This window comes from Ricinus communis, chromosome 4 (assembly GCF_019578655.1).
Source record: "Ricinus communis isolate WT05 ecotype wild-type chromosome 4, ASM1957865v1, whole genome shotgun sequence".
NCBI classification, from domain to species: Eukaryota; Viridiplantae; Streptophyta; class Magnoliopsida; order Malpighiales; family Euphorbiaceae; genus Ricinus; species Ricinus communis.
In genome coordinates, this window is record NC_063259.1 from 11,805,121 (window position 1) to 11,830,021 (window position 24,901).

General features: G+C 34.4%; 2 protein-coding genes across 2 annotated transcripts; one reads left to right on the top strand and one right to left on the bottom strand.

Moving 5' to 3' along the window:
- Positions 1-10,423: 10,423 nt before the first annotated feature.
- LOC8286236 lies at positions 10,424-19,005 on the bottom strand. Its single transcript, XM_002518793.4, has 9 exons — positions 18,583-19,005; positions 17,094-17,303; positions 16,890-16,992; positions 16,486-16,565; positions 16,328-16,405; positions 15,787-15,878; positions 11,837-11,948; positions 10,839-10,964; positions 10,424-10,752 (listed from the first exon to the last, which is right to left on the bottom strand). The coding sequence occupies exons 1-9, from the start codon at positions 18,856-18,858 to the stop codon at positions 10,636-10,638; spliced, it is 1,194 nt and encodes a 397-aa protein (XP_002518839.1). The 5' UTR covers positions 18,859-19,005; the 3' UTR covers positions 10,424-10,635.
- A 2,698-nt stretch (positions 19,006-21,703) lies between these two features.
- LOC107261223 lies at positions 21,704-24,147 on the top strand. The gene is made up of 2 exons (XM_015718953.1): positions 21,704-21,777; positions 23,589-24,147. Exons 1-2 carry the CDS (start codon positions 21,704-21,706, stop codon positions 24,145-24,147), a joined length of 633 nt encoding a protein of 210 aa, XP_015574439.1.
- The last annotated feature ends 754 nt before the right edge of the window (positions 24,148-24,901 follow it).

Genomic DNA, 24,901 nt, shown 5'->3' on the forward strand with positions numbered 1-24,901 from the left:
TATGCTCGGCCTACTCATATCTACTCAACTTATTCTTGCATGCTTAGCTTACTCTTATATGTTTGGCCTATTCTTTCATGCTCGACCTATTCTTGTCTATTCGTCCTATTCTTTTATGCTCGGTCTATTCTTGTATACATAGTATATTCTTATATGCTTAGCTTATATTTTAGTCCGTTATTAAGTCTATTGGAGATTCGTGATGAAAAGTTGGAGGAATTCAGTGCGCTTTTTCAGAATTTAGTGCTTATAACGATAAATTAAGAAATTGATGAGGTAAAAATGGGATAAACATTTGGGGATGTTTGAAGAGTCTATAGGGTTGTAAAATATTTGATGAGATATTTGTGATACAGAGGGAGATGACATACATGCAACAGCAATGGAGTTTGAAAAAGAAGAAGAAGAGGCAATAAAAGATAAGGATGGTCACGAGCAATTCTTATATCATGGATCCCGATCCACAACATATTGTGAACTAGAGAACTATGATATACGTGCAAGGATTATTATTTCGCTTCTTTACTTATTTTTTCAACTATACAATGAGCGGACTTTTATCCCCACTTCTTTTAATTTCTTAAACTATAATAAAATAAATTTGAAAGAATTAATATTATATTAAAAATTATATTGAATAATTTTTTTATATGTTTATAAAAAAACTAGTTGTTTATGAACGTTGTATATAACTGTCACAATTATTCTAATTATAAAGAATAATTAATTTAATTATTTTCTCATTTTTCATTTTAATTCAATTCAGTTTAATCATTCTATATATATATATATATATTTGACATGTGTCACTATTTTTTATTTTTTTATATATTAAGATTTTTATTTTATATTAAAAATAATATATTAAATAAATTTTTATATATTTATGAAAACTAGTCGTTTACCCACCGTAATACGACCGTTGTAATTATTATAATATAATTAAATTTATACATAAAATTAAATAGAATTTTTAATATTTTATAATATTTTTTAGAATAATAATAATAATAATATTTTTAATGTATTTTTTATTTTTTATATTTTAAGATTTTATTAATACGATAATATAAAAATTATCAATAAATTAAAAAAAAAACTGTAAAATTATACATAAACTTGAATTATACATGTTAATAATAAGTACACATGTCAAAATAAAAATCTTATGTATTAGAATATAGTAACACATGTCAACAAAAATTTATTGGACTATGTACATGTTAATAATTTTTTTGTTCTTTTACATATACTAAAATGTTCATTTTTACATGTATAATGTTCATTAAATGTAATATCCTATAATATTTATTTTTTGTATAGTTAAGTATTCATTATCTGTGAACTTAATATTCATTACGGATAATATTCATTTTCATTACTAATTAGTGTTAATATTCATTATTTGCTACTGCAATATTCATTGTTTGTATAAATAATGTTTATCAATATTTTCAAATGAAATTTTAGATTATTTGTGAAATTTTTATTGTTTTTATGATGCATATTGAAAAAATTTTATGATACACAAATATTTATATTCATAAGCATAATATCTATTATTTTTTAATGGATATTCGTCATTAATAAAAATCATATTCATTAATTCATTTAATTTGACATATATAACATAGACATAATATAAATCATCCTTATAATTAGTAAATAGAAATAACGTCAAGCTAAAGTTATACTATAATATTTATATTGTGGTACACATATCTTTCCAACAAAATTAAGTTGACAAACAATAAACATTTAACGTTTAACATAAGTTAATAAACATTTAGTACAAATTTAATGAATATAAATTATTTTGAAAAGAACGTATGTCAGCATCTGATACACATCAGCGTCTGACACACGTGTATACCTATATTGGACCGGAGTCCATACTATAATTTACCGATAACAGATATCAGTAAAGACTATATGAAAACTAAAATTGTTACTCACTACTAAAGTCCATTGAAAAATATATTAATATTAACACTAAAAGTATGTAGATTTTTTTAAAATAAATAATATTATGTGCTTCAATCATTAAGGACTTTTAAAATATGCACTAACATTGTCAGCAATTTCGACTATAAATTACTTTCATTAGAAGGCTAGTAGATAGATGACATCTACAATATTGTGAGATTATTTAAAACTCCTCACATTTGGTCTAAATAAAAGAAAAATTAATATTTTCTCTCTCCTCCACCATTCGTTATTTCCAATCAAATTAGTTGACCATACTGCCATAAGATGCGGGGTTAAGTTATGGTGAACTAAAAGAGATCAATATCAATTATTGTCATCAATGAATTGAAATGCTCCATTAATATAAATTGATGGTATTAATGTAAATATTGAAAATTATTGACGGTTGTAAAAAGATTTGTTATTTTTTTTTGAAATAAAGGGAATTTCATTACATCAAATCCAATAACAAACCATCATAAAGGAAAGAAGGAGGACTATCCCATTCTTTCGGACCAAACAAAGAACCAGCTGCTCTAGGAAGAGCATATGGAACTTGATTCGCTGAACTTCTAGCAAAAATAAACTTATAACACTTGAGCTCTTTGGAAAGAGTTAAACAATCACTAAAGATAATAAAAGAAACCATAAGAATCTGAATAGAGACAATGAAGAGCAAGAGACCTCTTGTCGTTCAAAACCATAGTATTGCGTGATACTAGATATTCCAACAAAGATGCTGCCATATTCAACATGTCCTTATTTACCCACCTAACCAACTCACCCCCCCACTCACCAAAGCAAAAAACAGCACCAAGGTAAAACCCTACAGGTGAAGATAACCAGACTTCCCTTGTGTAGGTTCACGCCACTAATGCATGTAATTTGTCCTCAACCAAAAGATTGCACCCTTCGCATCATCTAGAGACCTTAACTCCTCTCTAATAAAGTCGGGCATTGCAAGGTAAGCTGCCAGAGCATGCCCTCCAAATTAGAACACGAGCTCTAGAAGGAGCTTGCAACCTCCAGATAGAATTCCATGGCATATGGTTAGTCAAATTTATATACCATCTTGGGAATTGGCTATTGGGGGGGAACATGAGCCTACTACTATTCTAATGTAGAAATAGATGAACTAACCAGCTGAAGAGCAAGAGACCTCTTCTTGTTCAAAACTATATTATTGCGTGATACTAGATATTCCAACAAAGATGCTGCCATATTCAACATGTCCTTATTTACCCACCTAACCAACTCACTCCCCCACTCACCGAAGTAAAAAAACAGCACTAAGGTAAAACCCTACAGGTAAAGATAACCAGACTTCCCTTGTGTAGGTTCACGCCACTAATGCATGTAATTTGTCCTCAACCAAAAGATTGTACCCTTCGCATCATCTAGAGACCTTAACTCCTCTCTAATAAAGTCAGGCATTGCAAGGTAAGCTGCCAGAGCATGCCCTCCAAATTAGAACACGAGCTCTAGAAAGAGCTTGCAACCTCTAGATAGAATTCCATGGCATATGGTTAGTCAAATTTATATACCATCTTGAGAGGTATCTCGGAGGAGGCGGTAACCACTTTGTACTTAGGAAACGCCATGTTTATTATGAAGCCAGACTAATCCATTAGGTATACATCGAAGGCTTAAGGGGATACTGATTGTTACAAGACACATCTCTAGGCTCAAACATGTCCTGCAAAATATTAATGTTCCAACCACATCTATCAACTAGCTTTAAAGACCTTATAGTAGAATGTCCCAGACATAGGGGTGGGAACGAGGCCACTCGAGTCTGGTCTTTACTCAATAGCCATGAATTTGTCCAAATGTTAACCGAAAAGCCATCACCAATACGAACACGAGCTCTAGCTTTTAAAAGACTTTGAGCTAACATTGCACTTCTCCATACATAACTAGGATTAGCATTCAATTTTGCTTCCAGAAAATAGCAAGATGGATACTACCTTACTTTATATATTTTGGCAACCAAGGACTAAGGATTTGAGAGCAGATGCCAGCCCTGTTTGGCTAGTAAAGATAAGTTGAAATCTTACAACTGACGAAAACCAAGCCTGCCAATAGATGGATAACATACCCTTTCCCATCTCATTCATCGGATACCAACATTTGATCCATTATCCCACCAATATGCATTCATCAGACGCTCAAAGTCTTCACAAAGAGAATGAGGAGGGGCAAAAACATTCATGATGTAAGTTGAAACAACCTATGCTATTACTTTTAACAATATCTCCTTACCAGCCCTTGATAAGAACCTTTTATTCCAACCATGTACCCATTGCAACACTTTTTACTTAACAAATGAGAAGACGTCAGATTTGTCCTGCCCAATAAGTGAAGGCATACCAAGGTACTTTTCCTTGCCCGTATTAAGAGGGACCCTAAGTGTGGAACAGATCCTATCTCACATGTCAAGAGAGACATTGCCACTAAAGGAGACAAATGATTTTGAGAAATTTACTACTTAACCCGATGCTTGCTTATAGATTTTCAAACATTTAATAATTCTGCCATATTCCTCTAAGTCAGCCCTGAAGAAGAAATAGCTATCGTTGGCAAAGAATAAATGTGGGATAGTCGGTGCCGCCCTTGCCACTTTACAACCATGAATATGACCAGCTCTCTCCAACCGGCTAAGCATATCTGACAGGACTTCCGGGCAGATAATAAAGAGGTAAGGCGATAGGGGATCGCCTTGAAACAATACCTTCTAAGGAATGATCAGTCCCATCTCTTTACCATTAGTAACCACAGTATATGAAATAGAGGAAACACACATTAGAATCAGGTTCACAAACTTAGCCTCAAATCCCAGCCGAATCATCATAAACTTGAGAAAATCCCATTCTATTCTATCATAGGCCTTTGATATATCAATCTTTAAAGCAGCCACCCCATGCATCTCTTCTTTCTTGTGTTTAAGATAGCGATTTACCTCAAAAGTGATCATTATGTTATCCGTAATTAGTTTTCTAGGAATTGAGGCACTCTAGGATTCGAATAGAATGTGGGGGAGAACTGCTTTTAGTCGGTTGGCCAAAACTTTTGCAACAACCTTATATACTACATTTCATAGCAAGATTGATCTCAGATCATACATCTATTCCACATGCTTCTTTTTTTGGAATCAACATAATATAAGTGGCATTAAGTTCAGAGGGGAGACTGCCGGTGTTTAAGAATTGCAAGCATGCTTCAGTTAAACCATCGCTTGTTAAATCCCAAAAATATTGGAAGAAATTGGGGTTCATTCCATCCGGACCAGGAGCCTTGTCCTAATGCACGGAGAAAAGGGCTTATTTTACTTCTACTGCTTCGAAAGGCCGAGTAAGCTCATTGTTTTGGTCTTCCGAAAGCTTCCTAGGAATATAGTCAAACTCATCAGATATGATACAACCCCTAGACTTGATAAATCAGTGAAGTACGAGGTGACCTGATATCTTTGATATTACACTATAGAGAGGCTCTATAGTCGTCTGATGCAATCTCCTACTCAATAAACAGTCCCAATGCTACTCTAACTGGGGAATGCTCATCATATATATATGTCCCCCTAACCGAAATGAAATAGACTCTGGCTGAGACCAGACTCTAATCTGATTCTGGAGGAAGAAGGTGGAGGCAAACTCAAATGTGAGCTCTCTGTAGGTAGGCTCCACTATGCTGAAAAAGGCCTCAAAAGGCTGTGTCTAAAGAAGCTCTCGAACCACAGCAGCTAGTCCTACTATCTCCAATGCCTGCTAGTCTATACATCTCCCACAGCCTAACTATTTGTACTGCAGCTGCTGGTAACGAGCCTCGTGAGTGGGGCTCTGAAACTGTAAAAGTCTGTGTCATGCGGGAGCTGGAGCTCTAAGGGCAGGTGGAGCAGGTGCTTGAGGTGCAAGTGGTGCAGGCTGTACAGGCAGAAGTGGTCGCACAGGTCTAAAGGTCTCGCCTGTACGCTTTCTCTTGGAGACACCCGTCTTCCGAGGTCTCTCCTACTGATCAGCTATAGTACTTGCATGGAAATTAATCAAAACTCTTGCCAAAACTGTAATTCTAGCACCAAACAGACAACCATTACAATAACAGCAGCAGTTTAACAGCAATTTAACATCACAAGCACATCTATTACGCAACCTCAACACATTTCATCATAGCAAAACTCAAAATGATAAAGCATAATATCACAGCAGCATAACACAACATCACAGCAGCATAACATTTTCATTATGCATTCCCAGCACACTCGCATTAGTCAATTTCCAATTCAACAGCATAATGACTAATTCATCAAACCAGCTCATAATCCAGCAAGTTCAAACATACAAAACAGCAGCAATAGGGCAAGAAAAGAAGAAATTAAAAATATGAACAATAGTAACGAATAAAGCAGAATAAGGCAATAATAGCAAATCAAAATAAAAGAAACGCAAGAAACTCAACGAAACAACGAATAAAATTCAACAAAAGCGACGAATTTAACAAAATAGGAAAATTAACAAGGAGATTAATGAAAATAAGAAACAATGAAATTCACAGAAATAACGAAGAAGATAACAGAAGAAAATCGAGGAAACAAAAGCAATCAACAAAAAAAATCGAGGTAGAAAAAGAAAAATATAACAGAATAACCAAAAATTACAGAAATAACTAAACAAATTAAAGAAAAGAGTAGAATCACATACCAAAATGGAGTATTGAACAAGGTTAAAGGAAGAAATTTACTTGATTTGCTGGAAAACACTTGAAAATTGAAGGAAAAGAGGGAGAGGGTATCGGACTATACGCGCGAAGAGAGAAAAGAGCGAAAATTTTAAATCTCTGATATGACACGGCTTATATAGGCGCTGACGTCAACATGTCCGTGTTCCAGGCCGTGCTGACTGACACTGTTTGGTTCTAGGCCGTGCTGATCAGCACGCCCAGTCCCACAGCACGTGTAAGTCTTAGATACCGTGCTGAATTCTTGTTTTCTCTCAACACGGGCGTGTTGCCTGACACAGAAGTGTTCACAGCCCGTGTCACTCTCGCGAAACGTGCTAAAGTCCAATTTTTCTCTCAACGTGGTTTGGTTGCCCTCAACACGCCCATGTTGATAAGCACGAGTGTGCTCACGGGGCGTGCTGAACTGCCCAGACCGTGCTGAAACCCAGAATTCATTTCCAGCACTTTTTCGCGCGCAATTTCCTGCAATTCTCAATAATCAAACATCAAAGTTACCTTCCACATATCTCAAAACACTCAAATGACATATAAAACTCAAAATTTAAATGAAAATGAAGACTAAAACTAAGAAAATGATCCAAAACCAATGATCAAAATGTCAAAAACATAAAATCAGTGAAGTAGTAGGTGACCACATCCTCAAGGCCCGAGTTCCAGTCATGCCAATCACCTTGAGAGTCTTTAAGCTGAGAGAAAGCATTCTTCTTTTTTCTAGTAGAGGTGGCTCCAGTATAGCTCTTGCTGCAAGAGTAAAGAATTAAGCTCTGCTTTTACTAGTGCTAGCTTTGCTAACGAGCAATCATCCCTCAAGGGTCTCAACTGTCGGATCTTATCTCTGCACTTATCAATTTTTGCAAAAAGAATTCAAGCGAAGCTCATTACCCCATTTAGATAATTCTCTACCACAAGTAGAGAAGCGCCTCTGAATGTTAGCACCCACAACAGAGTTCCAAGCTACATGAACATGCTTGCGATATTCTAGCTCCCTAATCCATGAATTTTCAAACTTGAATTGCCGCTACCTGGCAAGACTGCATATAGAGCAGTCAAGGAAGATCGCAGCATGATCTGAATTAGTCATTGCTTCATTTCTCAAAACAGCATAAGGGAAAAAGAGATCTCCAATTCTCAATAACAAGAGCCCTATTGAGACGCTCCTCTAACCAATTAGGGGTATGACGACTCTTTTCCCAGGTAAAACCATATCCTTCCATACCAAGGTCATAAAGATCACAAAACTCCATCACTTCTCTAAAACCTAGAATAAGAGGCCAAGGATGTCTAATACAGCCAGGTTTTTCAGCTTGACTAAGGAGGTCATTCAAGTCCCCCATAAAACACCTCAAGGAGGAACGATGCTTGAGGTTACGAAGCATGTCCCAAGATTCACGACGACCAGACCGATTTGGAATTCCATAGAAACCGATAAATTAGCGAAGAAAGAGAGACTTGAACATCAATAAAGTAATGAGAGAACCCCATAAGAGAAATAACAGATTTCTCCTTCCAAATGAGAGCAAGGCCGCCAGCATTATTAACATTATCAACAAAGAATAGCCCTTCAAAACTAGTTCGTTTTCAAACCCATTCTACTCGACTTTGGTTCACTTTGCATTCCATTAAAAAAATTAAAAGTCTTTGTTCTGGACACAAGGTCCAGTAACTCATGAACTATCTGTGGGCTAACCAGCCCACGACAGCTCCAGCAGATTGAATTCATTGATCCTGGCAGGCGTGAGATCTAGAGCACGCCCTACATAAGTTTTTTGAGAGGTCATGGTCCATGTACTAAGCTCAGATCCATAGACCTCTAGATTCATCTTAAGGCCCAAGCCACAATAGCAGCCTTACATCGCCTTTTCTACTCAGCTAAAATAACTCCGCTTGCACATTCAGGGTCGGTATGAGCAAAACCTCCATTGATGCCGCTAGTTTCCTTAGAACCACCTTCCTTGCCTATAACACAATCAACTTCCATTATTCCTTTACCTAAGCCATTATTATCTCTTGAGATCGTGTATTTTATAGCTCATGATCCTCCTGTATCAACGACATTAGCTTTCCTGCCATCCGACAAGGCTGCAACTGCCTTTCCAGTGCAACTTTCCTTATTCACTGTCGGACTTGCCATCTCGTTATCCAGATCGGAAGTAACCAACCAACGTTCACCCAATGGATTCGTGATACGATGGGATTGAGCACGCATCCAAGTACCATCGAGTCTTCCTTTTGGTCTGACTGGCATGTTGAACAGTATTGCATATAATTTTTCTGAGTAGCCGATAAACCACAGAAAAAACAGAAAGCAGGAAGTCTTTCATAGGTAAAAGATATCGAGACCCAGTCACCACCATCCATTTTGATCTTCATCCGACGCTTCAGAGGTTTTACTGACTTCCACCGAAACCCAAATGTGCATATACCGTCTCCATCCTCCTGTAAAATTATTTGGATCACAATTGACAAAAGAACCAATAAAATTACCGATGTAAGTAGCAACGTATTCTGACATAAAGCCACACGGTAAATCATGAACTTGCACCCAGAAGTCCATATGGAGAAGTGGAACTTTGCTAGGCGAATCACCAGGTTTCAGTTTTTATAACAGCAAGACATGTTGGTCAAAGGTCCAAGGCCCCTAGAGTAAACACATTCAAAATCCAGATCATGAAAGAATTTAAAGATGAATAAGGGCTAATATCCTTAATTCGAACCCCTTTCACAGGACGCCAGATGGATGCAAGGGCGTTCCTCATGGCCGTACAGTTTATAGGGCGATCTGTTAGAAATTTCCCAACCAAACACCACTGAAATTGCTCACCAGAAAAAGCCTCTTGTTGTTTAGGGATGATAAGACCAGACCCATCCTCCTCTTCCCGTGCAATACGGGCATGCTGTCCTTCCACTACCGCAATAGACGTACTAAGATTCGCCATGCAAGCTAATTAATTCTCACACAAACTTTAGAGTAAAGTCGAAACTCGTCACAGAAAAGGAGAGAATTCTAGAAATTGTCAGAGGACAAGACCCATGAATTTTACAGAATTGATATTGGAGAGAGTTCAAAAAATCTTTTTAATTTTAAGTTTGTGTTTTCCTTCTTAATAAACACAAACTTAAAATTAAAAAGGTAACTTTTTTCTCTCTCTATAAATTCAGTTAAACTTTTAGTTATTTGAGTTTATGGATAATGTTCCTTTTTCGTTTCTTTTCTTTTTATTACAGTGGGACTTGGTTTGTCCGACTATCTTCTATGAAACATTTAGCTGCATTAACTTTGCTATTTCTTTATAATGACCAGACCAAAACTTTTAATTATTGTTTGCGTACCATGTAATAATTGTCTTAGTTATGTCGGTCAAAAATATTTAAAGATAATAAATACTATGTTTATGTAGTTATTTCATTTGTATAAATTTAAAAAAAAAAAAAAAAAAAAAAACTTAATAAATGAAATTAAACAGGTGTCCACAACCCACAGATATTTTTAATAGCAGCAAATAAGAGAATACTCAGACCCACTGCCATCCCACTCCAGCAGAAGAGTAGATGCCAACGATGCAAATCACACATTACTTATAATCTTCAGCTTTTAGATTGCATGTGGCAAAACCTTATATGTTGCTTGCAGCAACTCAACAGGTATAAGACTGATCTTTATTTTCTTTTTCTTTTCTTTTCACCATAACGACAATCATTAAGCTCCAAGTAATTCGACGAATAGAAGAAAAAGAATAAATAAAGAGTCCGATCCATATGTTTTTTTTTTTTAAAGCATCCTCTTCAGCTAACTAAGGAACCATTAACTCAAAAACAATAAGATTCCTTATACTTGAAAAAGGATACAAAAACTCGACTCTGTGCATCAACTTACTGAGATCAAAGGAAGAAATGGTGGGGAAAAAAAAAAAAGAACGAATAAACTCGATTTCTTTATTTCTGCAAATTGTGCACTTGACCTTTTTTTATTAGTTTCCATAGAGCAGACTTGGCTTCCTCTAATGTTTCAACAGCATGCCCCTCTTCAAATGATAACCTCTGTACATTAAACTACAAGCAATAGAAGAGATTATATAGTCGCCAGCATCTAAAACATTAGCCAACAGGGGAATCAGAAAGCTGTATGAAGGTCTTACCTGAGCACCTTGACGGACCCGAATATCAGTTCCTTTGCTATCTATTGATATGAGAGCAGCATCATCTACTTCTGTTTCAGTGGACAAAAGTTCCTTAAGGGGCTTGGAGAAGATTGCATTGAGTTCCTGCTCGCAAAAGCAAATGTTAATCCTGGGCCCAAATTTCAAGATCCTGCCACACTCTCATATTTACTGAAGAAGGGGAAAGATTACGCAGAATATAGGAACCAGTACATACTTTGAAACTTATTGACGTGTGCCACACTTCATCTAAACATGTGTTAGGCAAAAAGTTAATCAAGCTAGAAAGGGATGTAAACAATCTGAGCTACAATTTTTTGGAATTTTTAACTTTATAAAATGGTTTGTCAATTTAAGCATGAAAACTCGTGTTTCTGTCCATGGCATTTCCCATTGAGAGTAGTGAATATTTATCAGCTAAAGAAATAAAACAAAGACTTCCAGGAACAAGTTCAAAATGCAAATCTACACAAGTGAGAAGCTACTACCAAGATAAATATATCAGGATAAAGAAATATAATTCTTTCTATACACGTTAATTCTAATTCCATATCTTCATCTGACCTGAATACAACAAAACAAATTCATACTTAAACTAGCATATTATTAAGTCCCTTAATGACCACAATTTTGATGCAAACTAACTCATCCTTTTTCAAACTTGGCCTGTTTGTCAGATGTATTTCAACATCAAGTTTCTATTTGCTCATTAAAATTCACAAATAAAGAAGAATGAAGTTCACCAGGCTGAGTTCTGTATAGCTCACAAAAGATTATACCCATTTCATTTCCTGAAACCAAAGTTGGATGATAATATTGGTTTACTTTTAACTTCTTAAAACCAAAAGTACTTGCATTTTCTTCAATGACCAAGTCATCCATAAAAGAAGTCCAGAATTCAGTCAGGTAAAGAAAGACCACCAGAATTTCATCACAAACATTATCTCATTAAAACCACCAAGGAATTTGAAGATCACCTTGAGGTTGTGCTCCTCCCCATCAACTGCAATTTTGTCAGGCTGAAGGGCCTCATATTCCTTGACATCAACCCAAGCAACAGTGCCAAAACCTCCAATAAAATATATGTCACTGAAAAAATAGTAAGATTATGTTAGTCATGGCCTGCAAGACCTAAAGAGAGTTACAGACCAATGAAACATATATTGAGGCATAAAATAACAAATCAAACTACTGAAGGAAAATGGGTACATTCCACAAGCCATTGACAGGGTATGCTTAGTACTAAATTCATCAAAGTTAAGTAAAATAAACTGCTCAAGTGAATTTGGGAGCAACGTCAAAACTCTAATTATGAAGTGCAAGCACATACTTCATATTGCACTTCAAGGAAAATGGTGCGATTTCCTTCCAATACCTTGAAGAAGCAATTATCCATTGCAACTAGACAAACTTGCAATGGACTTTGAAGGTAAATTTTACTTGGATTTATTAACTCCAGCCTGCCAACCATTAAACGTTTACAACATAATAATAAATACATGCCACATCTGGAAATAAATAAGTGCACAATGGAATGAAGTTATCTGCTAACTGCACTGAGCAGAAATACTAGGGATTATAATGCAGTAGCAACTGGACTTTTCTACGATTGAACTTCAAGTTCAAGTGAAGAAAAAAAAAAAATTAAACAGCATTACATCATGTCTCTACAATGAGTTATTGCTGGTCAACTATTATGTGATCTAGCTGCCAAAAATTATGATTGCCCCATCTCGGGCTTTAGGAGGACAGAAGAAGTATAAATCTAGAAAATAGAACAGGAGTATCAAGCATGGGCAGATTTGCTTACCAAGATGATAACACACAGCAGCGTATAAACATTCATAATAGAATTTCTTGGTCAATTCAAATGGCTAATTCATGTTTTCTGTTATCAATAGGAGCATCAGGGGCATTCAAGCATGAGAGAATAGCATAATAAAATAGCCCTAGAGTGCTATATTTGTTAGTTTGATTGCTAAAGGTGGACATCTTGAGTTATCTTTTGCCTCTTTACCTAGAAGTTATTCTTGGATCTTTTCTGCAAGCTATCTGAGTCATTTTGTTATAGTGAGATTAAGAATGAAAATAACATTCACAAAGACTGTTAGTTTCAAGGAAGAACACAAAATGATGGCAATCAAGCCGTGAACCAACTACTGCTTGTAAAGGGATTTATTATTCACCAAAGAAAGATTGGCATACTGGATTAGAACTCTTGAGGAAGAATTCTTGAGGAGTGGACATAGAGGCGTGGAGTAGAGTAACCATTCCAAACTCTAGGTTTTCTTTCATTAATCCTTACTCTCTTATATCCTTTCTCATTTACATTGGTATAATTTTCATATTTTCACATCTTATGTATCTTGCTTTTAATCTTGTTAATAAAGGTATACTGTATACTTGTAACTGTTATGTACTTCCTAGTTTTCTAACAAGCCCACTTCCCTCTCTTCTTGGATTGCTTCTTAGCCTTCACCATTTTTGTTAATATGACTAAATTTGAGGTGACTAAAGAAGGATCAAAACTATTTTCATTTTTTTGAATGAGGGATCAAATTTATTCAAGATGCCCATATTACAAAAAGAGGAAAGTACAAAAATCCATCATGTGGTTTCACTCATTGAGAGAAAAAGGCTTGTGGTTTATTTTTCGATAGTGTGGTTTGCTCCCTTAATACTTCACCACCACAAATGCTAACTCTATTTGTTGGCGCTAATGTGATTTTACATTTTTGTAAAATAGGTCATATGTTGTTTTAGTGACACTTTCAACCCTTTGTTTTTCTACTTTTAACAATTTAATGCCAAATGAATGAATATCACTAATGTTTGATAATATATCACTAAATTAAGTTCGAAATTAATACAATAATTGTTTTCAAGTAATTTGATAACTAACTAATTATTTTGAGCTTAACTAATTTATAAGAACATTATTTTTATAATTTTTAGTTGAATTAAGAGATTAAATTTTTTAGAATAAATTTTGACTATATTTATGTATTTATGATGCATAGTTAAATGTAATATTATTTTAAAAAATCATTTGTCATTGGCAGTTTATACCGTGGTCAGCCCCCATTCGAATTACAATTCGCTCTCTCTCTCTAGTCATAGAATCCTCAGAACAAAGAACTAAGATTAGAATGAATCTACCCTCGTTAGACCTAATTGGATCTAAAAAATCTTGTTTTTCGTTTTACTCTCTTTCAAACAGTAGACTTTTCAACCAATCATAAAATACTAATGCTATTAGTTGATTGAGGTATTGAAATGCAAATGAAATAAAACAGAGTATAAAAGTGTCATAAAGAAAAACCACAAGATGCAATATGCAAAAATCTGAAGCCACATAAATGCCAACGAATAGTGTTAGCATGTTTGGTAATAAAGTGTTAATGGTCTAACCACGGAGTAGTCATTTGCCAAAAGACAAAATAACATGCTCGTTTTTGCCAATGAGTGAAACCACAAGGTAGATTTGTATACTTTTCCCTTACAAATAACAATAATTCTTTGTAAACTTTTCCTTACAATTAATAATAATACTACATATAAGGGTTGTTATAAGACAATACACATATAACTCCTAATCCATCATGATTTTAAGCATGTAAAAGCGATAGATTCAAAACTTGGTTGAACCAAACACCAATGGAAGAAATTTTAAAGAAAAATAATGAGATAGAAATTGCAATCATCAGCAAGCTGGTGTTTCATGGCACAACCACATTCAGTTAAAGAACCATATCCACTTTAGAAGTAGTGAGATTGAAATGGTCCCATAATAGTACAGCTTTTGACTTTTCAAGGTATACATGAGAAAGCTAGGCATGAAAAGGGAAAACAAGAATTAAGGTCTAAAAATATTAGATCAGTTCACGTATCATTTGGATATGGATTACAACTAATGTTTTAGCTTATTTTGATTGTAATTGTATTGGACCTTTCTCTACAATTAAGAGGTATTATTACTCTTCCACTCGTACCATAATAATATCAGATATCGAGTTGATCTAATCAATAGAATGCTAAAGAAATGGCGAGTAAAGAAACCAAAATAAGTCTAGAATTCTTCTATGTGTTTTATGTGCAGCAAATAAGTGACCTTCCATGTTATATTCTAGACAGAGCTGATTCCAATATTTAAAATAAATTAGGTGAAGAAGAAGTTAGTTTTACTCTTTTCCCCTTCAAAACCTTCCCTGACTTTTTCTGATGGTAAAAGGTAGTTTACTAAATCTCCAAACCTTACATGAGGGCTGGTTTTCATCACTAGATCTTAAAATGAGTATATTTACATGCTTGCATTTAAAAATGCAGTTGCAATTAATTGAGTCAAAGTTCCTAATATCAATCACTTATGAGTCTAATTGCCTAGAAATTTAGGAGTTCAAACCTCATTTATTAGCTTATACTGTGGTTTTCCAAATTCACAAAAGTTTGAAACTACTTTAGGGGGTGATTCAACTCTCACTTTACATATGATGCCAATAAAACCTTGGTAGTGATGGTCAAGGAGCCCTAGTTTCATGTGTCGAGGTAGTGCACTTCTCTTCATTTTCTTTCAAGTGATTCAAGGCCTCAAATAGATTTATATGTACTTTATCATATCTCAAACCTTACATTAGAACCATGAAAAATGGAAATGGATACCTAAAACTCAAAAAATACCATCCATGTTTATTTTTGAAATAGACAAAGAAAATTCAATTGTAATCTTACAATTTTACTTATAAATAGGTATCATTTCAATATGAAATCAAGTTATTTAAACTTTAAGATATTTAAAAATTTTATATTCCTTCAGCCAAACAAAAACATGGATTCCTATTCCCAAAACTGCAATTGTATCCAATTTTAGATTAAAGTAAGCATGGGTGATGGCCAAATTTCTGGAAATTCTAATGCACTAAAAACAAACCTTATATTCTGCATCCTGAAGTAGTAGAAATTCCCCCACTGCTGTGAAGGTCCCTGTTGATGTTTTGCAATATACTGCTTATGAGCCCACTCCTGGTGGAATCAAATGTATAATATTCTTTGAATCAGAAACAACAATAATATAATCAGTAGGAAAATCATATTTCTGCACAATAACAAAATCCAAAGCAACAGTGCATTCATAGGACTGGAACAACCATACAATAACAAATGATCCCAAAACTAAAGAAGGAAGAGAAAAACAGGTTACATCAGTGAAGGCAAAAGTAAAGGAATAAAAAGTGCATCCCACTATTCAAAAGATGCAGAAAAAAAAAACAGCCAAAGAGATCCCTTTTAGGCACTTCCACAAATTGAAAACGGGTGCTATGCTTTATGACCAAATGCATTCGTAATTAAGGGAAATCATGAAACTTTAGCCTTATAAAATGCAGCAAAACAATGAATTATAGACAGATATAATCAAATTAATTGAATTATAAGTTATAAAAAAAAAAAAAAAAAAGCAGTGACATAGTGACCTGTTGATCTTCTGGAAGTGGGAAGACGTCACCAAAAATTGTTACCCTGGCATTTGACAAGCCACTCCATCCAGGTATCTACAAAATTTAACTGTCAATATAACCTATAAATGGAGAAGAAGTACCTCAGGTTTTATAAAATAAAACAATCAACTAACCTGCACAACAAGTGTGCATCTAGGATCTGCTAACAAGTTTCGTGTGTGGATGGCCAATGGTGAAAATGAAAATATTGGATCTGCATATGGAGAAAAGAGAATATGTCAATCACATCATAAATAAATAGTTAAACTGTCAATTGCAACATTATATTTCTTAAGTCACTGTCTGATGTGAGTTATAGGCTAAATACCCTAACAGAATAAAACCACCTTAACGCCCTATACATCTGATAAACTTTTAAGCCAAATAAAAAATAATAAATTTAGCTTGAAGCTTAAAGAATAAAGAAATAGATGGAAAGGTTCCTTTAGTCCTTAAAGTTTCAAGAGTACAATAATCAAGAAATCGCATAATCTCCATCAAATTTTCTTATGGGTACATAAAACAATCTCAGACTCACGTCCAACCGAATCTGGTGCAAAGTCAACCAGCGAACCAAAAGGGTATCCTTCTCTTCGATGATGCATTCGAGACATTATAGTGCATAGATGAGCAAATCTGGCCTTAATTACAGAACAAGATGAATTTAGAAATATATATATTAATCAGAGCTAATTAAACGCATTGCAAAAGAAGATTAAGCAAGGAATCCAAAATCCTTCACCTGCTCCATCAAATTGCGGACTGCCAAGGCTGGTCGAGGTAAGCCATGAGCTGAGGTTGCACTCTGCACTCCACCTGAAATTGGAGTTCTGAAAAGCCCGGCTCTGGTTCCTCCCCCAGTGCTGCTTCCATGTGGGACCACCAGAGGTGTCTCCACCTTTATTATTTTCTCTGCATCCTTTTTGCTACTTTCATTGCGCTTTATATTACCCTTCATAATATGAGAAAGGCAATTAAGCCGAAGTAGCCATTTGACATATCCATTAATTGTCTATATCATGCAAAGGAAATATTCCAAATATCACGAAAGCATGTAGTAGAACCAAAAAACCAACAACAATGCTATTCTACATTTTGGCATTTTATTGACATGAGGAAAATTCAATATTTCACATCCGCCCTGCTCCTGGACTGCTTAGTACTTATTGTGGTTGAAAAACTTTCTTTTTTGTCAATGCCAAAAGAAAGAATATACTCCTCAAGAAACAAAACATACAAAAGATAATTTGCAGTAGCAGAAAACATAGAAATATAAAAACACAATACATAGGCTGGAAAAAGCATCAAGCCTATTTCTCTAAAGCTTCCAATACCGAAAGCAATTGGTGGGCGAAAATTTGATAAAGAAGTTTGCATAAGAAATTATGGCATAAAACAAATTTTGCAATGTTTTACTGCGGACATAGATATTGATCTCACAATAAAAGCAAGACACCAACAGTGACCCAGAAGTATCTAAAATTAGAGGCCAAGCCCTAATCCTTCAAGGAGATAATATTTCTTTAAACAAAATCTTTGCTTCTTGTCTACTAACAAATGTTTATTAAGAAGTGGTTGATCAAAGATGAACTAAAAAGGAACAAAAAGTTACCAACATTCTAAAGAATCTTTTTGCCCCCATAAGATGATTATTAGCATTATGAATTTTTATGTGTACTGCAAGGACTATAACACAGCTTATAAATCTAGCTATGACTTAAACACAATGCAGTATTAAGCAGACGCTTTGTACTTCTCACTCCCAATCTCGGCATCTAAGCAATACAAAAAATTTCACCAACAAACCAATGTCGCAATCACCTCATAAAGAAGCTCTTTCTTAAGGCCTGTATCTATGTTTTCTTTTTGTCATTATGACTCGAAAGCAATTATAGAACTCATTAGTATCCAAAGAAAAGTGCCTCACGACAAATTTTTGAATCCCGAGATGCACTCAGACATGGTTTCAAGCATTATCCTAAAGTATCAGAATTTACAGCCAACATATGCCACAAAAGGTACAGAAAGATTTTAGTTATAAAAGATCATATGAATACAGTAAAAGCTAAAAATTAACCAACAAAAAAGAATTGCTTCTTTTCAATTCAAGGGTTCTCGAATTTGAAAGTTATCATAAGATTATCAGGAAAAAGTTGACACCAATTTTTCACAAAGTTATCATATTTAGAGGATTTGAAAACAAACGATATAACTTTTTTTAAAAAAATAACCTGAGAAAAGGAGAGAGTATCATCAGAAACAAGGCCAAATCCATTATTTAAAGGTCTCTCATCTTCCCCTTCCCCTCCTGACACCTCATGTGCGAGACAGTGAGCTCGAAGCCCGTGAAAGCCAGCAGTTTCAGCAAATTTGAGAGACCCAATTCGCTTATTTAATATCTTGATAACCGAAGAAGAAGAAGCAGAAGAAGAGGATGAGTTGCTCTGAACAGTAGGATATGTTTCTGGGAATCTGGAGACGAACACTGAACTTGAAAGAGCATCCATTCTTCTAAATTTTCTAATTCTACTAATCACTACAAAAAATAAAAGATTGGTATCAGAGACTAAAAAAGAAAAATAGGGTTTTTAGGAGGGTTTGTAACCGGCAGAAGGATCAAATAGCCCCTGAACTTCTGGCTCACGACAAATAAGTCAAATTTTGAGTATTTTAACAGATAAATCTATAATTTTTAGTTAAAGACTGATATATCTAAATCTAATAAAATTGATAATAACAGTATTAATGCTGGTTTGACAAAGCCAATAATGATAGTGATATAGAAAAATAATTATTAATTTTAATTGTTTGATAAAATATAAAAAAATTAATATATAATTTATAAAATATTTAAATTTTAATTTTATTTTAAATATTAAAAATTAATATTTATTTAAATTTATTTTATTTAACTAATATAAATAATAAATATGATAGATATGTTTGTAATCTTTTTAAGATCTAGATTTATTAATCTTTAAAAAGGATTATAAACTTATTTATTAAAATAATTAAAATTAAATTTATTTAACTCTAAATTATAAGTTCAGAATCGGGGGCGATTTCACTTTTTATCCTTTGTAATTGTGACTCAACCCGCAAAACCTATACACGTACATTTATATGTACATATATACTAAATAAGAAAATATAAGCGGTTTCATCTTTTATTATTTGTAACTGTGACTCAACACGCAAAACCTATACATGGATATTTATATATACATATGTACTAAATAAGGAAATATAACTTTCACTCTTTTATATCAAAAAATAAAAAAAATATATTATTTATTTACTGCGTTGCAGAAAGTTATTATTATATTAATTATAAATAATAATATAAAATTAAATTTATAAAATATTTAATAAAATTTTAATTTATTATTTATAATATTTTAAAAATAATATTAAATTAAATATTTGTAAGATTTTTTAAAAAAATTGATTTTAAAATTTTATTAGTAAAATAATATAAAAATTATTTTAAAATTATTTATTAATTAATTTTTAGTATTATATAAACTAAAATATTATAAATACAAGTAATATTTTAATTTTTAGGATTACAAATTATTGTATAATTAGGAAACTAACTATCGGCTAGATTAAACTATCGAACCTTCGACCAAAAAATCACAGACCAGAGCAGCACGTCAACAGGATGGCTAAAAACCCCACACCTCAAATGTCTATACATGAGACGTCAATAAAGGTCGCCTTAAACTCCAAATAGGTCGGAAAGCCATTAATTTGAAATCCTTTTATGTTTATGTTCAATATTTCTGTTATAATTGCTATTCTCTTTTGTTTGGCTAACAAATATAAATGTATTCTTGCTTGTGTTATGAATTGAGAGGTTTGCTCGTAAGGTACTTGATGAAATGCTTGCTTTAGGAGTTTGCTAAATAGAGATGCCTCTTGGATTCTAAGTGTCGCCATTTTTCCTAATTGTGCCTAGTAAGCCTTTACGATTTGTGGGATTGTGAGTATTTCTTGGGTGAATAGGTGAGAGTTTCCTCAAGAAAATGAGTGAATCCTTTAGAGATTAAAGGTAGGAGGTAATCACTTAGAGATAAGGGGTAATTTAGGTAAGTTAGGTGGGTGGAGCATTATACAGTAAGAGTATTTAATTAACTCAAGTAAGACCTAATAGGATCTTAGTGAAACCATTAAGCCTAAGTAATCCTTAAACTTAAAATTCTTTATTTATCTTAATTAGCTAGAGTATAATTTAGTAGTTCAAAGTAGTGCCAAAGTTGATTTTTATATCTTTTTAATCCAATTAATATCAATTGTTAGATATTAGTTGGCTAATTAATTTCAGTTTCATAATTTCAATCCCCGTGGGATGATATTCTACTCTCACTTTATTACTTTTGTGCGACTCGTATACTTGTGGGAATTTCATAAATAAGTTTTTGGTGCCTTTGTTAGAGATTGTTTTAGTGGTATTGATACCAAGTTAGTTGCTAGTAATCTAACGTTTTATTTTCTTTTATTGATTATCGGGGCTTATGTTGGTGCATGCAAAGAACAAAAAGTTTTGATAATGTGCTTATGCCTTTTTAATTTGGAAATAGAAACAACATTTTCATTGAATAGAGCTTTAAGATGAAGACCACCACGGTTACCAATCATGGCTCATCAAGAGAATCATTTTTGTAGAGCACCTAACAAGCAACACGAACCACCACTGGAGAATAAGAGGCCGATTATGGATTTTATTATACCTTTTGCCCAAGGAGAGCAAAGTAGTATTTGAAGGCCAAGGGTGGAAGCAAATAATTATGAGATAAAACTAGGAATCATTCAGATGGTTCAAGGTTCCTTGTTTCATGGGTTGGCTAATATGAGGACCCGAATGAGCATATACAATTATTTTTAGATATATGTGCCACATTCAAGATTAATGAAATGAGCTAAGATGCGGTCCATTTGAGACTTTTTCCTTTCACTCATAAAGATAAAGCAAGGATGTGGTTGAATTCTTTGCAACTGGAAATAATTACCACTTGGGATGAGTTAGTGAGGTGTTTTCTTAGCAAATATTTTCCACCAACAAAGTCATCCAAGTTGAGGTCCGAAATTTCAAATATTTTAGACGAGGAAGAGATGAATCATTCTATGATGCGCGAGAGAAATATAAGGATCTTTTGAGGCATTGTCCACTTTATAGGTTTCTAAAGTGGATGGTAGTGAGAAATTTTTACAATGGGTTGGTTTCTTCTATAGAGACACCTTAGATGCGGCGGCCGAAGGAAATTTATTGAAGAAATCAGTAGATGGAGGTTATGAATTAATAGAGAAAGGACTTCAAATAGTTATAGATGGACAAATGAGAGGACCAAGATGCCTAGGGGCGGAGGTAAGGATGAGGTGGATGCATTGACAACCCTACAAGCTCAGATTACTAACTTGACAAAGTAAGTAAGCTCTATGAATTGTAATGCTATCAACTCTACGAATTTTCTGACTTGTGAGTTGTACAGGGGTAATGGTCATACAAGCATAGATTGTCAAGTGGGAAATCCATTTTCCTTATCTTCACCGGAATAAGTGAGCTATGTTGGCAACTTTGCAAATTGGTAAGTCAATAACCCTTATTTGAACACCTATAACTCCATATGGAGAAATCATCTGAACTTCGAATGGGGTAATCAACCGAATGTTCAAAGACCCTAAGCCATTTCTCCATATGAAGCCATTTCTCCATGTGAACATGATGAGCATAGTTTACACATATTTGCTTGCATATTATTGCGTATGTTCTTAGCAATTATTGTGCTTTTATTCCTAGATCACCCGTGTTTTATGTTCTTTTGCATTTCAGGAACATTTATAGGACCATCATCGTTGTTTAAGAAATTATAGATCAATACGTGCGGAAACGGACGAGAATTCATCAAGATCGGACAAGAGCCCGCGAATACATCGAGCACGGCCTGGACTCGGCCGTGCTCAACCATTGGCTTTGATTCTTGAAATTGGCACTTTGGGCACGGTTTCCGTAGCCACCACGGCCTTCAGCACGGCCCGTGGTGGCCAACACGGGGAGCAACACGGCCCGTGGTGGACAACACGGGGAGAAACACTACCGTGGTGAAACCCTACTGGTGAGATCCACGGTTCAAGACGGCCTGGACTTGGCCGTCTTGAGTTAAATATATAAGAAAAATGAATTTTCCTTAGAAAAGGAGGAGGGAAAAAGAGTGACATTTGAGCCCTAGTGGTCGGTTCGGTTTTGCACAATCGAGTGCGAGAGAGTTGCAGTGAGTAAGAATCCCGAATCGTAAGATTCCGAGTGCAAAACAGAGTGGAGCAATTCAAGAGGCGTTTGGGAGATTAATCAAAGTGTAGATCCAGGATTTGGAGCTGTTCATCCAATTCGAGAGAAAAGGGTGTACATGTTTTATTTTCATTATTCTTTCATTGTAATTAATTTCCTATATTGTTTTAAACATGAACATGTTTAGCTAGACTGATTTAATCCATTGGGATTTCTTTACTATGTTGGCTTGATATTATATTGTTGGATTGTTCGAGTTGGTTTTGTATTCTTCTTGTTTTCGGTGATTAATAAGATTATGCATTATTCATGAGACGTTGTGAATTGTGATGTTTAGATTGCTTTATGAGATTGAGAAATCCGTTTGGCAATTGGAATTTTGAATAACAAGAACTAGTTAATAATCGCTTAGAGATAAGGATAATTAACTAGCCGGATTAAGAATTAACAAAGCTTAATAGAGGCGGATTAAAGTTTAATGCTAATTTAAGAATCAATCGTTAGGAAGAGATTCCAACTTTAGGTTATTAGGTTTAGGAATTCGGTTATCTCGAGAGAGAAACCGAATTCGCTAAGAATTCACTAGTAGCATAATTAGACTCACCGATCCTTTATCTTTTGTTCGGTTGCCAACTAGTTTAGATTCCCTTTGGGTTTGTCTTCTTGTCTTGATTATTTCATTTATCAATTACTCCTGCATCTCCCTCGGAACTTAGCTTGTAGTTAATAGTTAGTTTAGAAATTATTCATTATCCATTTTAGGTTAATATAACAAAGAACAAAGGAGTAACTCTGGGCTTTCACTTTTCCGAGGAATACGACCTTGATACTCGCCATTAGTGCTAGACTGCATCGATAGGTACACTGCCTTAGATTGTAGCTAACACGAGTAGCACCCATCAGAACACCTATAACTCCATGTGAAGCCATTTCTCTTAAAAATGGAAGGGAAATAGACCTCAAGGTAGGGCAAAAGAAGGAGAACAAGGGTAAGACTAAGGTTGATGAAGCCACACCTTACATCAATTTAAAGGATGATGCATCAATTTCCTCTAATCAAGAAGAGCTTATTAACGAAGACAAAGAGGATGCTACTCCTCTACCACCGAAGATCCCTTCATTTGTTCCTCCCATTCCATATCCTCAAAGTTTAAAGAGGCATGTAGATGCAAAGCAATATGCCAAATACTTGGAGATGTTCAAGAAGCTCCAAATTAATATCCTATTTGTGGAGGCTCTTGCCCATATGCCTAATTATGGGAAATTTCTCAAGAAGCTCATTTATAACAAGAACAAATTAGAGGAGTATGACAGCATCTCAGTGATAGAAAATTGTAGTGCAATTATGCTCAACCAAATGCCACAAAAGCTTCAAGATTCAGGGAGTTTTACTAGCTTGTGCACTATTGGTAATGTTGAATTTAAGAAAGCTTTGCTAGATTTAGGTGCAAGTATTCATCTTATGCCTTTATATGTTTTTAAGAAGCTTGGACTAGGCGAAATGTGACTAATAAGAGTGTGCCTCCAAATGGCGAATCGTTTGGTGGAGTAACCATTAGGAGTAGTAGAAGATGTCCTTATCAAGATGGACAAATTCTTTTTCTTGATGGATTTTATCGTCTTGGATTGCGAAGAAGATAAAGAAGTCCCAATTATCTTAGGGAGGCCATTCATGATGACTGGTAAGATCGTTAGTGATGTCTTCAATGGTAATCTTGTATTTAGAGTTGGAGATGAGAAAGTGAAGCTGAATGTTTTTAGTCCATGAAGTATAAGGGTGAGGAAAAAGCTATTTGTATGCGAGTTGAGATTCTAGATGAAGTAGTGGAGGAGTTTAGGAATGAAGTGATCCTAGAGAGCAAATAAGTAAAAGAAATTAAGAGCACAATGGAGAAAGTGGGAAGTGAAAATGACTCACCAAATTTGTTTTGTCCAAAAATCTTGACGAATGATAAGTTGATAAAAAAGTTAACACCAACTCCTATTTCCTACAACTAATTAAGTTAGAACAACTAAGAAGGAATTAAAAATTAAGTTAGAACAACTAAGAAGCAATTAAAATTGGTAGAAAATAATAAGAATCCTTGAAATTAGCAAAAATGGGACAGATTTGGTAGAAAACAACTAAGAAGGAATTAAAATCTTGACAAATGATGAGTTGAGAAAAAACTTAACACCGTCTCCTATTTCCTACAACTAATTAACTTAGAACAACTAAGAAGGAATTAAAATTGGTAGAAAACAACAAGAATCCTTGAAAT

Bases quoted from the DNA above. Each gene is read 5' to 3' on its own strand.
- LOC8286236 (XM_002518793.4), bottom strand. From the start codon at position 18,858: ATGGATGCTCTTTCAAGTTCAGTGTTCGTCTCCAGATTCCCAGAAACA. The intron at 16,566-16,889 runs GTGAGTCTGAGA...CTCCATATGCAG, and splicing joins TGCACCAGATTCGGTTGGAC to ATCCAATATTTTCATTTTCA. The intron at 10,965-11,836 runs GTGATCTTCAAA...TTTTGCGAGCAG, and splicing joins GGGAGGAGCACAACCTCAAG to GAACTCAATGCAATCTTCTC.
- LOC107261223 (XM_015718953.1), top strand. From the start codon at position 21,704: ATGCCTAGGGGCGGAGGTAAGGATGAGGTGGATGCATTGACAACCCTA. The intron at 21,778-23,588 runs GTAAGTAAGCTC...TAAAAATGGAAG, and splicing joins CAGATTACTAACTTGACAAA to GGAAATAGACCTCAAGGTAG.